Source organism: Oryctolagus cuniculus, chromosome 7, assembly GCF_964237555.1.
Source record: "Oryctolagus cuniculus chromosome 7, mOryCun1.1, whole genome shotgun sequence".
Classification (NCBI taxonomy): Eukaryota; Metazoa; Chordata; class Mammalia; order Lagomorpha; family Leporidae; genus Oryctolagus; species Oryctolagus cuniculus.
In genome coordinates, this window is record NC_091438.1 from 9248014 (window position 1) to 9260161 (window position 12148).

The 12148-nt window shown below is 56.2% G+C and overlaps 1 protein-coding gene across 1 annotated transcript in view; it reads left to right on the forward strand.

The window, feature by feature from the left end:
* Positions 1 to 5223: 5223 nt before the first annotated feature.
* The window catches only part of VIPR2 (vasoactive intestinal peptide receptor 2), a 102137-nt gene continuing 95212 nt past the window's right edge, over positions 5224 to 12148 (forward strand). Inside the window, exons 1-2 of the mRNA XM_002715014.5 lie at positions 5224 to 5528; positions 7753 to 7852. Coding sequence (XP_002715060.1) covers positions 5481 to 5528; positions 7753 to 7852 — 148 coding nt within the window. The 5' untranslated portion in view covers positions 5224 to 5480. The remainder of the gene's footprint in view (positions 5529 to 7752; positions 7853 to 12148) is intronic.

Sequence of the window (12148 nt, forward strand, 5' to 3'; positions counted from 1 at the left end):
AAATGTAAAATCTAGAACTACAAAACTCCAAAAAGATAACCCAAGAGAAAATCTAGATGACCTTGACTTTGGTGATGACTTTTCAGATACACCAAAAGCATGATCAAAGAAAAAAATTATAAGTTGCACTTTGCTAAAATAAAGCACTTAGCTTTGTGAATGATACTGATAAGAGAATAAGAAGACAACTCACAGACTGCGGAAAAATCTTTGCAAAACAGATCTCTCACCAGGGACATTGCAGATTTACCAGCAGAGTCAGCATAGGAAAAGACGCTCCACATCATGTGTCACCAGAGAACCGCAAATTAGAACAGAGAGATGTCAGTGCACACCTACTAGACGGGCCAAAATTCAGAACAATGACAAGGCCAAGTGCTGTGAGGCCGTGGAGCAACAGGTGTTCTCATTCATTGCTGGCTGGAACGCCGAAGGGTACAGCCACTCTAGAATACTGTAGGTAGAGTTTTGCAAACAAAACACGCTCTTGCCACATGATCCGGCAGTCAGTCTCACTCTTGGCATTTCCCCAAAGGATTCGTGGTACAATGATGAATTCATGTCGCACGTCTGTCCAAACCCACAGAATGGACATCAGGAGTACACCCCAGTAACAAACGACAAAAGTTACTTAATAATGTTGGCAACAGTGTAGCAACACATCACAATCATGCCAGAGTGAGGTGCTAGCCCATGACAGAGAGCCTGTAAGGAGAGTGACCCCGACGTGGTCTGCGAGTGTCAGCCCAGGACCCTCCTCCAGGCTGGCCTCCAAGGTGCTACAAGTGTGCTTTGCAAGAAGCTATCCATTTGTTTCCCTCCCCCCCACTCCTGCCATGGGGGAGGTTGGGGTGATGCTGCTCCCTCCCTCACGCCAAGGGAAGCCACCTCAAGATCCATCATGTGGGGGGAGGCAGGAATGGCATCAGTCTCACCCTGAGAGGCCCCACAGGTGACAGGGTGCAGCTGGCCGGGAGCCCTCCCCCCCCCCATGCCTGCAGAGCCCAGTTAGCAAGCAGCAGCCTCCCTCGAGAAGGAGAGGCCACAGACTTGACAAGGGCCCATTCAGAGGGGAACTCCTGCATCTAGGGGCCTGTAATGGGAGGTCTCCAGCGGTGCAGAGTCCAGAGAGACCTGCAGAACTCACCAAGGCACCACTCAGAACCCGTCATGCCATGGCGCCTCTGCTGTGAGCCCACAAATACAGCCCATCACCCTTTCCATGCTCCCTGTGACCTGGGGGGCCCAGGACAGCCAGCAGGGGCGCAGGGGTGAAACAGAGATGGGGAAGACTCCCCCACCCCCACCCCTCCATCAGGACACAGCTCCTTGTGGCAGGTTCAAGGCCTGAGGCAGGACTGACAGCTGTAGAATCACATGCACACTCACCAGCATGTACAGAACACGCCCTAAGTAGGTTGGATCACTTGAGTGTCGATTATGGTGGGAATTCGGCGGGGGGTGGGGGGGTTGGGGATGGAAACTGCACCCTGCAGACACAGCCACCTGTCCCGAGAAGGAGCCCTGGGCCACGGTCTGCATCCACCTGGATGGCGCACATCCCCAGAGGAGCGCGTCACACGTCTTGTGACGGCGTCTCATGCCCTGTGTCTAATGGAAGAGGCCACGCACACAGCCTGCGAGCTAACACTGTGTCATGTGACAGCCTCCACGGGGCCCACAGCCAGGGCACAGGCTCAGAAAGGCCGCACGCCGCCATCAACAACTCCCCAGCCACCTGCTGAGTCCCCTGATGGATGCAGCTGGGATGGGGAAAGGAATTAAAACTGGCCTAGTGGGTAAAGCCACTGCCAGCGAGGCTGGCATCCCATATGGGGGCCAGTTCATGTCCTGGCTGTTCCATTTCCAATCCAGCTCCCTGCTGATGGCCTGGGAAAGCAGCAGCAGATGACCCAAGTGTGTGGGCCCCTGCCACCCAAATGGGAGATGGATCAAACTCCTGGGTCCTGGCTTCTGTCTGGCCCCCTGCTGGTCACTGGGGCCATCTGGGGAGTGAACCATCCTACAGAAGGTCTCTCTCTCTCGCTCTCTCACTCTCTCTCAATTCTGACTTTCAAATGAATAAATGTTAAAATAAAATACACTGACTCCAATATCCCGAGCTTTCATTAGGGGTTAGGGAAAATAAATTTGTTATCTAAGTCTAACATTCAGGCTTGCCAAAGACAAAAAGAAGGATTCAGTGACAACGGCCTGCGGGGTGTTGGGCATGGCCCAAAGCCACTGCGTTCTCCCCAGGGTGTCAGGCTCCAGAACCCAAACTGCTTATCTGGAAGGGGCAAGGAGGTTAGAAGAGGCTTCCGCTTCCAGAGGAGTATGAAGTAGCAGCACAGTGTCACTGTCCCGACAAGGAACACCCCAGGCTCCCCTTGATGCGTCACTAGACGTCTAGGCGTCTGCTCCATGCGGACAACACATACCCATCCTTAGAGATGTGGTTTCTCCCGTTCAGAGTGCAGCCTGCAAAATCCCGGACATTCACAGGCATGGGAGGTGCCAGGGACACAGGGCACCTGCAGACCACAGGGTATGAACCCAGACACAGGCAGGTGAGGAGCCGGTGCAGGTGTGGTCAGGGAACCTGCGTGGGAGGGGGAGGCAGAGCCCAGGGCTAGGACCTGGCCGCAGCTGGGCAGGTGAGCACAGCACGGAGTCACCTTAGCAGTGCCCAGCAAAGCTCCCGGCCACCAGCCACCAGCAGAGGCTGCGGAAGGCGCGGAGCCCATCTGCCCTGAAGAGGTCATTTGGCTCAGGAGGAGGAAGTGCAGAAAATCCCTGGAAGTGGGGGCATTCCCCACAGGAGCCAGCACACAGGGCAGACACTGGGGCGCAGCAGGTTAAGCCGCTGCCTGTGACACCAGCATCCCACACGAGCACAGGTTCAAGTCTCGGCTTCTCCACTTCCCATCCAGCTCCCTGCTACTGCGCTGGGAAAGCAGCAGATAATGGCCACGTGCTTGGGTCCCTGCCACCCACTATGGAACCCGGATGGAGTTCCTGGCTCCTGGCTTCCGTTGTGGTCATTTGGGGAATGAACTAGCAGATAGAAGATCTCCTTCTCTCTGTCTCTCTCTCTCTCCTGCCTTTCAACTAAACAAAATCTTTTTAAAAATATGTGCCCCACTCACCTCAACACAGGGATTCCGAACAGAGGTGGCAACAGTGGGGATGGAAGACGCTTTGTGTGTGCCCGATAATGCGGTGTGGCACAGTTGATGCCAGAGCTGCTCCGACTCTCTGCCCCCCGGGGACCTGCAGGGCCTCAGGCCTCTGCGCTCGCCACATGTCCTGCTCCTCGTGTCTGTCCAAGGTGCCTGGGCTGAGGTTTCCACTTCCAGCCATTCCTCCTGGCACATCCGCACCTTCTGTCCCCCAAGGCCCTCCCTTGAAATGAATCACTGCTCCTGTCTCTGTCCGCCTGTAGCTAGGGACATCACAGTCATGTCCCAGGTCACGTGCTCACACACTGCGCCATGAGCACCTGGAGGGGAGAGACACACGCATCGTCCCACGTCACTGCACCCAGGCCATGCTGTGCACACTGCAGGCATCAGCTAAGTGCTCACTGCACCCCGAGAACCCCGGCTCTCCCAGTGCCTCTGTGGGGCAGGGGCTCAGACAACCTGCAGCCCAGGGGCTGACCCCAGGGTAGGACAGTGTGGAAAGGGCTTGTTCATCAAAATCCAAGGCTGCACACCTGACAACCAGTTCTCCATCAGAGAACGAGCGGGTGCCTGGGGGTGAGAGAGGCGGATGGCAGGTAGACACACAGAGATGATGCATGGGTACAGGAATCCATCCTGAGAGGGGCAGGAGGCTGGGAGCGAGGCCATCGACAACGTGTGGAAATGTTAACGACCGGGTCTAGACACACAGCAAAATGGGGTTCTTTGTATTTATTCTTTTAACTTCCGTGTAAGTTTGAAGTCATTTTTATTTTAATTGTGTATGTATTTGAAATATACAGTTACTGGGAGAGGGTCGGGGAGGGACAGACAGAGATGTCTTCCATCCGCTGGACCCCTCCATGAATGGCTGCTGCTCAGGCCGAAGCCAGGAGCCAGGAGCTTCCTCCAGGTCTCCCATGCGGGTGCAGGGGCCCAGGCACCTGGGCCATCCTATGCTGCTCTCCCAGGCCATTAGCAGGGAGCTGGATCGGAAGAGGAGCAGCCGGGACTCCAACAAGTTACACCACAGGCCCCCTTATTATGACTCTGTGTGTGTGTGTGTGTGTGTGCAGAGCGACAAGGGATCTTCAACTCCCGGTTCCCTCGCCAACATGCAACAGACATGTAGAGCTGTAACAGCAGACACTGACCTGCCGTGTTTCTCATTTGCAGGGCTTTTCCGCTTGGTCCATAACCACCGGCTCTCAGGCAGGAGTCCTGGGCACAGAGTCACCCTGGGGGCTTCAGACCCCCAAGCGCCTCCGTCCCCGCCTTCTGCGGGAGGCGCTGGGCGCCTGGGGCGCGCGGCGGGGTCCCGACCCAGGACCCAGCCAGCCACTGAGTCCGGCGATGCAAATGGCCTTCTTCCAGTACCTTCGCGGGGCCCAGCGCGTGCGAACCCCGCGTCTTTCTGTCCAACCGAACCCCTCCGCGAGGCGGTGCCCAGTCCGCCTGCCCCAGCACGCACTCCTTAATTCTTAGTGCCACCCAAGCCAACCCCACCCCATTGGCTACCGAGGCAGCTCCCCACGCCCCAGCCAAGGGTTTCTGACCGCTTTCTCGGGCGCCTTCAGCGAATCACTTAGGAGGGAAGGCGCAGGTGCCCCAAACCTGGCGGGTGCACTTCCAAGGTCGGCGCACACCTTGCGTCTGCCCTCGAATTCTCAGTGCGAGTTGGGGGGAGCCCTTCGCCCACCCCCGCTCACCTGCTCCTACCAATACTTGAGAGTGTGGGAGACAAGGGCTAGGAGGGGGCGCGCAGGGGCCCAGAGTGGGGAGGGAGGCAGGGGTCAGGGGGCCAAGGGATGCGGGAAGCTGGGGGAGGCGGGGGCGCCTGAGCAGAGAAGGAGGAGAGAAGGGGTCGCGCAGAGAACGAGGCCGGGGGGGTGGGGGGGGCCAGCACCGGGCGGGCTCCAAGGAGAGGGAGGGAGGGCGCCGGGCGGAGGAGCGCGAGCGAGAGGGCGGAGGGAGCCGCGAGGGGCGAGGGGGACGCGCGGGGCGGGGACAGGGGGCGAGAGGGCGGGGCGCAGCCGGGACCTGCGGGAGAGAGGCGAGCGCGCTCCGAGCGAGGACGGAGGGGTCCGGCCCACGCGCTCCGGCCGCCGGGCAGCCGCTGCTGGGCGCGCCGTGCACGGACAGTCTGAGCCCCGGGCGCCGGCCAGGGAGTCGCCGCCACCGCCGCCGCCACCGCCACTGCGCGCTCGGCCTGGCCCATGGTGGAGTCCGCGGAGCCGCAGGCGCTCGGGACGGAGGCGGCGGGCGCTGGGCGGCCCCCGGCGCGCTGAGCCCGGGATGAGGGCGCCCGCGCTGCTGACCTGCTGCGGCTGGCTGCTGGTCCCCGTGAGTGCGCCCCGCGACCCCCGCACCCCCACCCCACCGGGATCCGCGTCGCCCACGTCCCGAGGAGGCGCACCCCTCCTGCCGGGCTGCGCTCTCCGCGCCAGCTCCGGGGAGCAGAGAGCTAGAGGGGGGTGGCTGCGCTGGGGGTGGCGGGGGACCCACCCGTCCGGCCGGGGCCCGGGACAGGGAACCGGGTCGCCTGGCGAGCTCCTGCGCTTCTCCGATGGCGCGTGCCGCACCGACTCCGGGGCCGGGAAGATGCGGGAGCCTCCTCCCTCCCTCGCTTACGTCCTGGGTTTGCTGGAAGCGGGATCCTCTTCTTGCCCGGGCACTTAAGACGCGCGGGGCGCGCGGCGGCCCAGGCCCGGAGCCCGGGGGCTGTGTCGTCCCGGTCACCTGCGCAGGCTTGGCGTCCCGGGGGAACCCGGAGTTTGCTTTGTCATTAACTGCTTCTGCTGCTCCTCCCGGTACTCGCTGTCCTTAGTGTTTGCTTTAGTGTGTGAGAGAGTGGCCTGGCTGAAGAGTTTCCTTTTGGAAATATGCGTCCTCTTTTGGTTTTTTTAATTGCACAGGAGGAGATGATACACTGCCCAGAAGTTGGTTAGATCGGTGCACTAAGACGTTACGCGGTGCTCAATCAAGATTTCCGCCTTTTATCTAAAAGCCCATTTCTAAAAAGAAAAGTTTGGCCCGCTTTGCTTTCCTGTCTGCGGGACCGAGACGCGCTCGCTCGTGTGCACGCACGCGTGCTTCCTGTGTGCGGGTGGCAGCCTGGCCTCCCGCGCCCGGAGCTGTTGAGGCGAAGTTGTCAGTGCCGGTGGCTCTGTGGTCGCCGCACTCCCCGGTCTCGCGCGGAGCCGCAGCGGGTCTGCCCCGGTGAGAATCAGATCCCCGCCGCTAAGGTGGCCGCGGGCAGGAGCGAGCGGCCAATGCTGCCTTAGTTTCTGAGACGTCTCCAAAGAGGCCACTGCTTAGTTTCTTTTTAAAATCAGTGTCATTTCCTTCCTTCCGAAATTCCTGAGCTGGCATGCTGGACATCAAGAATCTAACTTTTAGGTGGTTGGTGGGTATTGGGCTGGTTAATCAAACAGACCGACAGCTTGCTAAGTGGGGCTGACTGTGGCGGCAGGACCCAGCATTCGGTTTTTCCTGTTAGAAAACTGTTGGTGGCTGGAACAGGTGACCTGTACCAGTAGCAGGCTAACCAAATACAGAGCACCTGCCAAGTGTAATTCTCTTTGGTTGGTAGTAGTACTCCTGCACGAGAACAGGTTTGGTTAGACAAAGTGTGTGTGTGTGTGTGTGTGTGTGTGAGAGAGAGAGAGAGAGAGAGAGAGAGAGAGAGAGAAAGAGAGAGGCAGAGAGAGAGAGAGATGGAGAGACAGATAGGGACCAAGGTCTCGCTAAGCCCCGGAAGGGGCAGCTCTAGCGCATCCTGTGGGTATTTCTTGAGATGGAGCAGGGGCATAAAATCAGAGACTGTTGTATTTTTGTGAAAACAGAGCTTGGAAAGTGGTCTCTACCAAGACTGAGACGCTGTGCACAGCACCGTCGCCTCTTAAGAGCCGGTGACGAGCCCTGACTACAGACTGCCGCCCCCCGCACCCCCACATTGCAGAGTGGGGTGATGCATTTCTCTCCCCCCTGCCCCTTACCCTGTCATCTTTCTGGAAAGCTTCTGCACACCAGGTTCAAAGTCAAAGTGAGCACGGTTTGCTCTGCTTCCAAAGGGCTAAGATGCAGAAGCCTGTGGAAGCCTTGACACGAGGCTGTCTCCCATCCGAGTTCTAACCAGATCCACCCTGCTTAGCTCCCAAGATCAGATGTGTTGTCTTAGGGCTCTGCCCGACCCTGATGGTCCTCAGGTGCAGGTGATAAGCAAAGCAACGTTCTGAGGAGTAAACCTGTGTTTCCTTCAGTCAAATCCAGGGCTATGAAGAACGTGGAGCGATTATTGGATTACAGAGTTGTGTTGCCTCCCAGTTAGTACTAACAGCATACAGCGGGGTTATGGTAGTAAGTTCCTTTTCTTTCTTAGAGAATAGTTATTATTGGCTTGTAGAATTTTGTGAAGTAAATGGCAGAGCTGTTGTTAGTGACCACGCTGGGCACTTTAGTTTGGAAGCAGTTTAGAACTGTGCACGCTCCGGTGCTACTGGGAGAACCTCTGCCTGACGTTTATGGCGGAAGTTTCGCTGATTTCCTTTCTTTTCACCTTGAACAGGTGAGCAGCATTCACCCAGAATGCCGGTTTCATCTGGAAATACAGGAGGAAGAAACCAAATGTGCAGAGCTCCTGAGCGCTCAGACAGAAAAGTACAAAGGTAGGTGGAAGGCTTGGGGACCAACCCCCCTCCCGGATGGCGCTCTGCACGGCGTGGCTCATGCCTCACTCGCATCACTGGTGGTCCACGGTCACCTGCACCTTGCAAAAGGACTCGGAAAATCACATGGTGCTCACTGTATGGGGGTCTTCCCACACCCCTTTTGATAGGAAACTTGGGAGTGCTTCGCAGACACAGTTTCCATGGCGTGAGCTAACAGCAGCAGTTCCTAAAATAATTTCCTGGGATTTGTTATGCTTTGCAGAGGCAGCTCCAGTTTGCTGTGGAATGAACGTTTGTCTGAATTCTTGAATTTAAAAATCGTAGTTAGATCACAGGTCATTTGGATGATGAAAACTGACCAGAGAGCAAACGGGGAAGCGGGACTTGTGTTGACTGGCTGTGCATAGCGGGAGCCAGCCGGTGGTGGCCACTCCAGGTCGGCAGAGGGAACGCTGGGACGCTAGACGCTGGAGCCAGGTGTTTATAAACGCAGAAGGGCTGTGGGGTAACACCAGGATCATAAATAGCAGCAAAGCCTTTGATCCTTTCCTGTGCTTTGTCTGCTCTGTGTCATGACTTTTTTCCTTTTCAAGAAAGAGGTGACAATCAAAGTAATACCCTGGCATCGCGATGGTGGGCTTTGTTCTGACACGTCCGCGTGCAGTAGAAACAGAACGTGAGCCATCCAGGTCACTTCGAGTTTTCTAGGGACTCTCTGAAAAGAAGTAAAAAACATGCAAGCTCGACTTTAATTATAGACTCTATTCGTGCATGTTTGCATCTTTAACTTATAATCGACAGAAATCTCCATTCTACATGCCATTTTATCCCGAGTCTTAGAAACCCAGTGTGTGTGTATTGAGCTCATGGCACGTCACCATTGGGATCCCGGTTCAAGGCTGCAGAAGCATGGGTGACCTGCAGCTCCCCATGCTGGCCGCTGCGCCTCCACCTGTTACCCAAACAGGCATCCCTTGTCTTTCCTGCCCCCCACCCCCACCCCCAGCCAAGCCAAGCCTGCATTTCCTCATCTGAAAAACCAGGGCTTGGGCTTCCACGTGACAAACCTGTGACCCTGGGGCACACACACCTTCCAGTGGCCGCCTCTTGCCTGTTGCCCAGAAAACAGCAGATGAAGCCGCTCAGCTCCCTGAGTAGCAGCTGGGAGAGGCCTGTGAGGAGGGTGGCCGGCGGCCGACCTGGGGAGGCGGGGGAGACAGCAGCGCCATCTCAGGGACGACTCGGTTAAGAAGGGAGACGTTGAGAACCGACCATCAGGGGCCCGGGGTCCTGGGGTCCTGGGAAGGAGCAGTGTCCCCTGCCCCTGTCTGGGTGCAGCCAAGTCTGCAGGAAACAGTGCACTTGTGTTAGGAAAGGAAAAGTGAGGTGGGACATGAAGGGGCTGCTGTAGCTACTTTCTTTCTTTCTTTTTTTTTTTTTTTTTTTGAAGATTATTTATTCATTTGAAAGTCAGGGTTACACAGTGAGAGGCAGAGAGAGAGAGGTCTTCCACCTGCTGGTTCACTCTCCAGATGGTCTCAACGGCCAGAGCTGTGCCTATCAGAAGCCAGGAGCCAGGAGCTTCTTCCGGGTCTCCCACATGGGTGCAGGGGCCCAAAGACTTGGGCCATCCTCCACTGCTTTCCCAGGACACAGCAGAGAGCTGGATCGGAAGTGGAGCAGCCAGGACGTGAACTGGTGCCCTTATGGGATGCTAGCGCCGCAGTTGGCGGCTTTACCCACTATGCCACAGTGCGGGCCCCTGCGGCAGCTACTTTCAAATTCTGGAGGATGGATTCCAAATTGTGAAGTTTCCTGTTTAGGGAGGCATCAGAAATGCAACCAACCATTACGTAAAATGTTTCCATTTTAAAAAACAGTTTATTTGAAAGACATTGTCTCTGCCTGTCTCTCAAACAGGCACAGACACACAATCTCCCACCTGCTGGTTCATTCCCCAAATGCCTGCAACAGCCAGGGCTGGGCCAGGTCAAAGCCAGGGGCTCAGAACTCCGTCTGGGTCTCCTGTGTGGGTGACAGGGACCCATCTCTGAGCCATCACCTGCTGCCTCCCGGGGTATGCAATAGGAGGAAGCTGGAGTGGAAGCAGACCTGGGACTTGAATTCAGGTGCTCTGATACGGGGTGCAGGCACCCCACGTGCTGTCTTAGCTGCCGCGTCAGATGTCTACCCCTTGGCTTTTTAAGTTTGCAAATGGTGCGTCATTGAAAACCAGAGCTGTACAGGAGCTGGGCAGACTCCTGTGTGATCAGCACTGCCCGGAGCTGTGGATGGTGACTGGATGCAAGCTTCATCCCGTGATTGGAAACTCCTGCGGCACACCTGCCAGAGATAAGCCAGCCTTTTAAGATAAGACTCCTTGGGGGGAGGGGGCGGTGTTGTGGCGCAGCAGGTTAAGCTGTCACCTGCAATGCTGGCATCCCATATGGGTGCCGGTTCGCGTCCCGGCTGCTCCACTTCTGATCCAGCTCTCTGCTGTGGCCTGGGAAAGCAGTAGCAGATGGCCCAAGTCTTTAGGCCCCTGCACCCACGTGGAAGACCTGGAAGAAGCTCCTGACTTCTGGCTTCAGGCTGGCCCATCCTCCTGCAGTTGCAGCCATGTGGGGAGTGAACCAACAGATGGAAGATCACTCTATCTGTCTCTCTCTAACTCTGCCTTCAAATGAATAAAATAAACCTTAAAAATAGAAAAGACTTCTTGGGCTCCTCCGCAGAGGTGTCCTGTGTGTGAACAATGTCAGATGTCTTGGGTCACAGCCTCCAAGGGCAGAGTGCACACACCCCTCAGCTCAGCCTGGCTGCAGGCGAAGCAGAGGGAACTTGGCCGGTTTGGAGCAAGACTGCGAGAGGTCTGCCTGGGCTGGAACAGTGGGAACCTGTCTCCGCTCTCCTGGATGTCTCCCTGAGCGTCCTTTCATATCAAAGGCTCTCACTTCGCCTGTGAGCGGTATCTGAGTCTCTCACCTAATTGACATTAGGAACCGCTTGGTCACAAGCCAGTGGCCCTCGGGGGAGAAACACAGCATGACCTGGTCTGGCCATGCTTCGGCTACTGTGCACTGACAGCTTGTGTCCGGAGGGTTCCTTTTTTTTTTTTTTTCTTTTTGCTCTTTGGAATATGCGTGGTGCAAATGCCTGTGATATAAATAGTAGTAAGTTGCCAGAATGAAGATCCTGTAGGTGATGGGAACCAGACCCACAACCTGCCAGGGCCGAGGGAAGAGGGCGTTCTTGCCAGCGACGGAGGTGAGGGGGAGTCGGTAGGAAACAGTGTGAGATGGGCCGCGAAGGGTCTGCAGTGGCTGCTTTTAAGTTTCGAAGGACTAAGAAATGGGTGTGAACGAGCTCCAGAAATGGGAAAAGTAAAACTTGTCTTCAGTTCCAGTGAGGTAGTCTGTATATGTATTAAAAAAAAAAAAAAGATAACACATCTAGACAAAACCCATTTTTTAAAGATTTTGTTATTTTATTTGAAAGGCAGAGTTACAGGGTTGGGAGGGGGGAGAGATCTTCCAACTGCTGGTTCATTCCCCCCAAATGGCTGCAACAGCCAGAACCAGGAGCTTCTTCCAGGTCTCCCACAGGGGTGCAGGGGCCCAAGGACTTGGACCATCTTCTGTGCTTTCCCAGGCCATAGCAGAGAGCTGGATCGGAAGTAGAACAGCTGGGACTTGAACCGGCACCCATGTGGAATGCTAACACTGCAGGCCATGGCTTTCCCCACTATGCCACAGCACCGCCCCTCAAAACCCACTTTCTTTTTTTTTTCTTTTTTTTGATTTGATTTTATTTATTTTATTTTTTATTTGACAGATAGAGTTAGACAGTGAGAGAGAAAGAGACAGAGAGAAAGGACTTCCTTCCATTGGTTCACTCCCCAAAATGGCCACTATGGCTGGCGCTGCGTTGATCCGAAGCCAGGAGCCAGGAGTATCTTCCTGGTCTCCCATGCGGGTGCAGGGCCCAAGCACTTGGGCCATCCTCCACTGCCCTCCCGGGTCATAGCAGAGAGCTGGACTGGAAGAGGAGCAGCCGGGACTAGAACCCAGTGCCCATATGGGATGGCAGCACCACAGGCGGAGGATTAACCAAGTGAGCATGGCCCCGGCCCCCAAACCTACTTTCAATGCTAAAGTCTTCCAGAGGACTCACTGAGTAAGCTTCAGGGGTATTTAGCTCTCTGAGACTTACCATGGTTCCATCGCCGAGGCTCACTCAGTCTGGCCATTGTGCACATGAGGCAGCCTAGGCTGCAGATGTCTAAAAACAGGT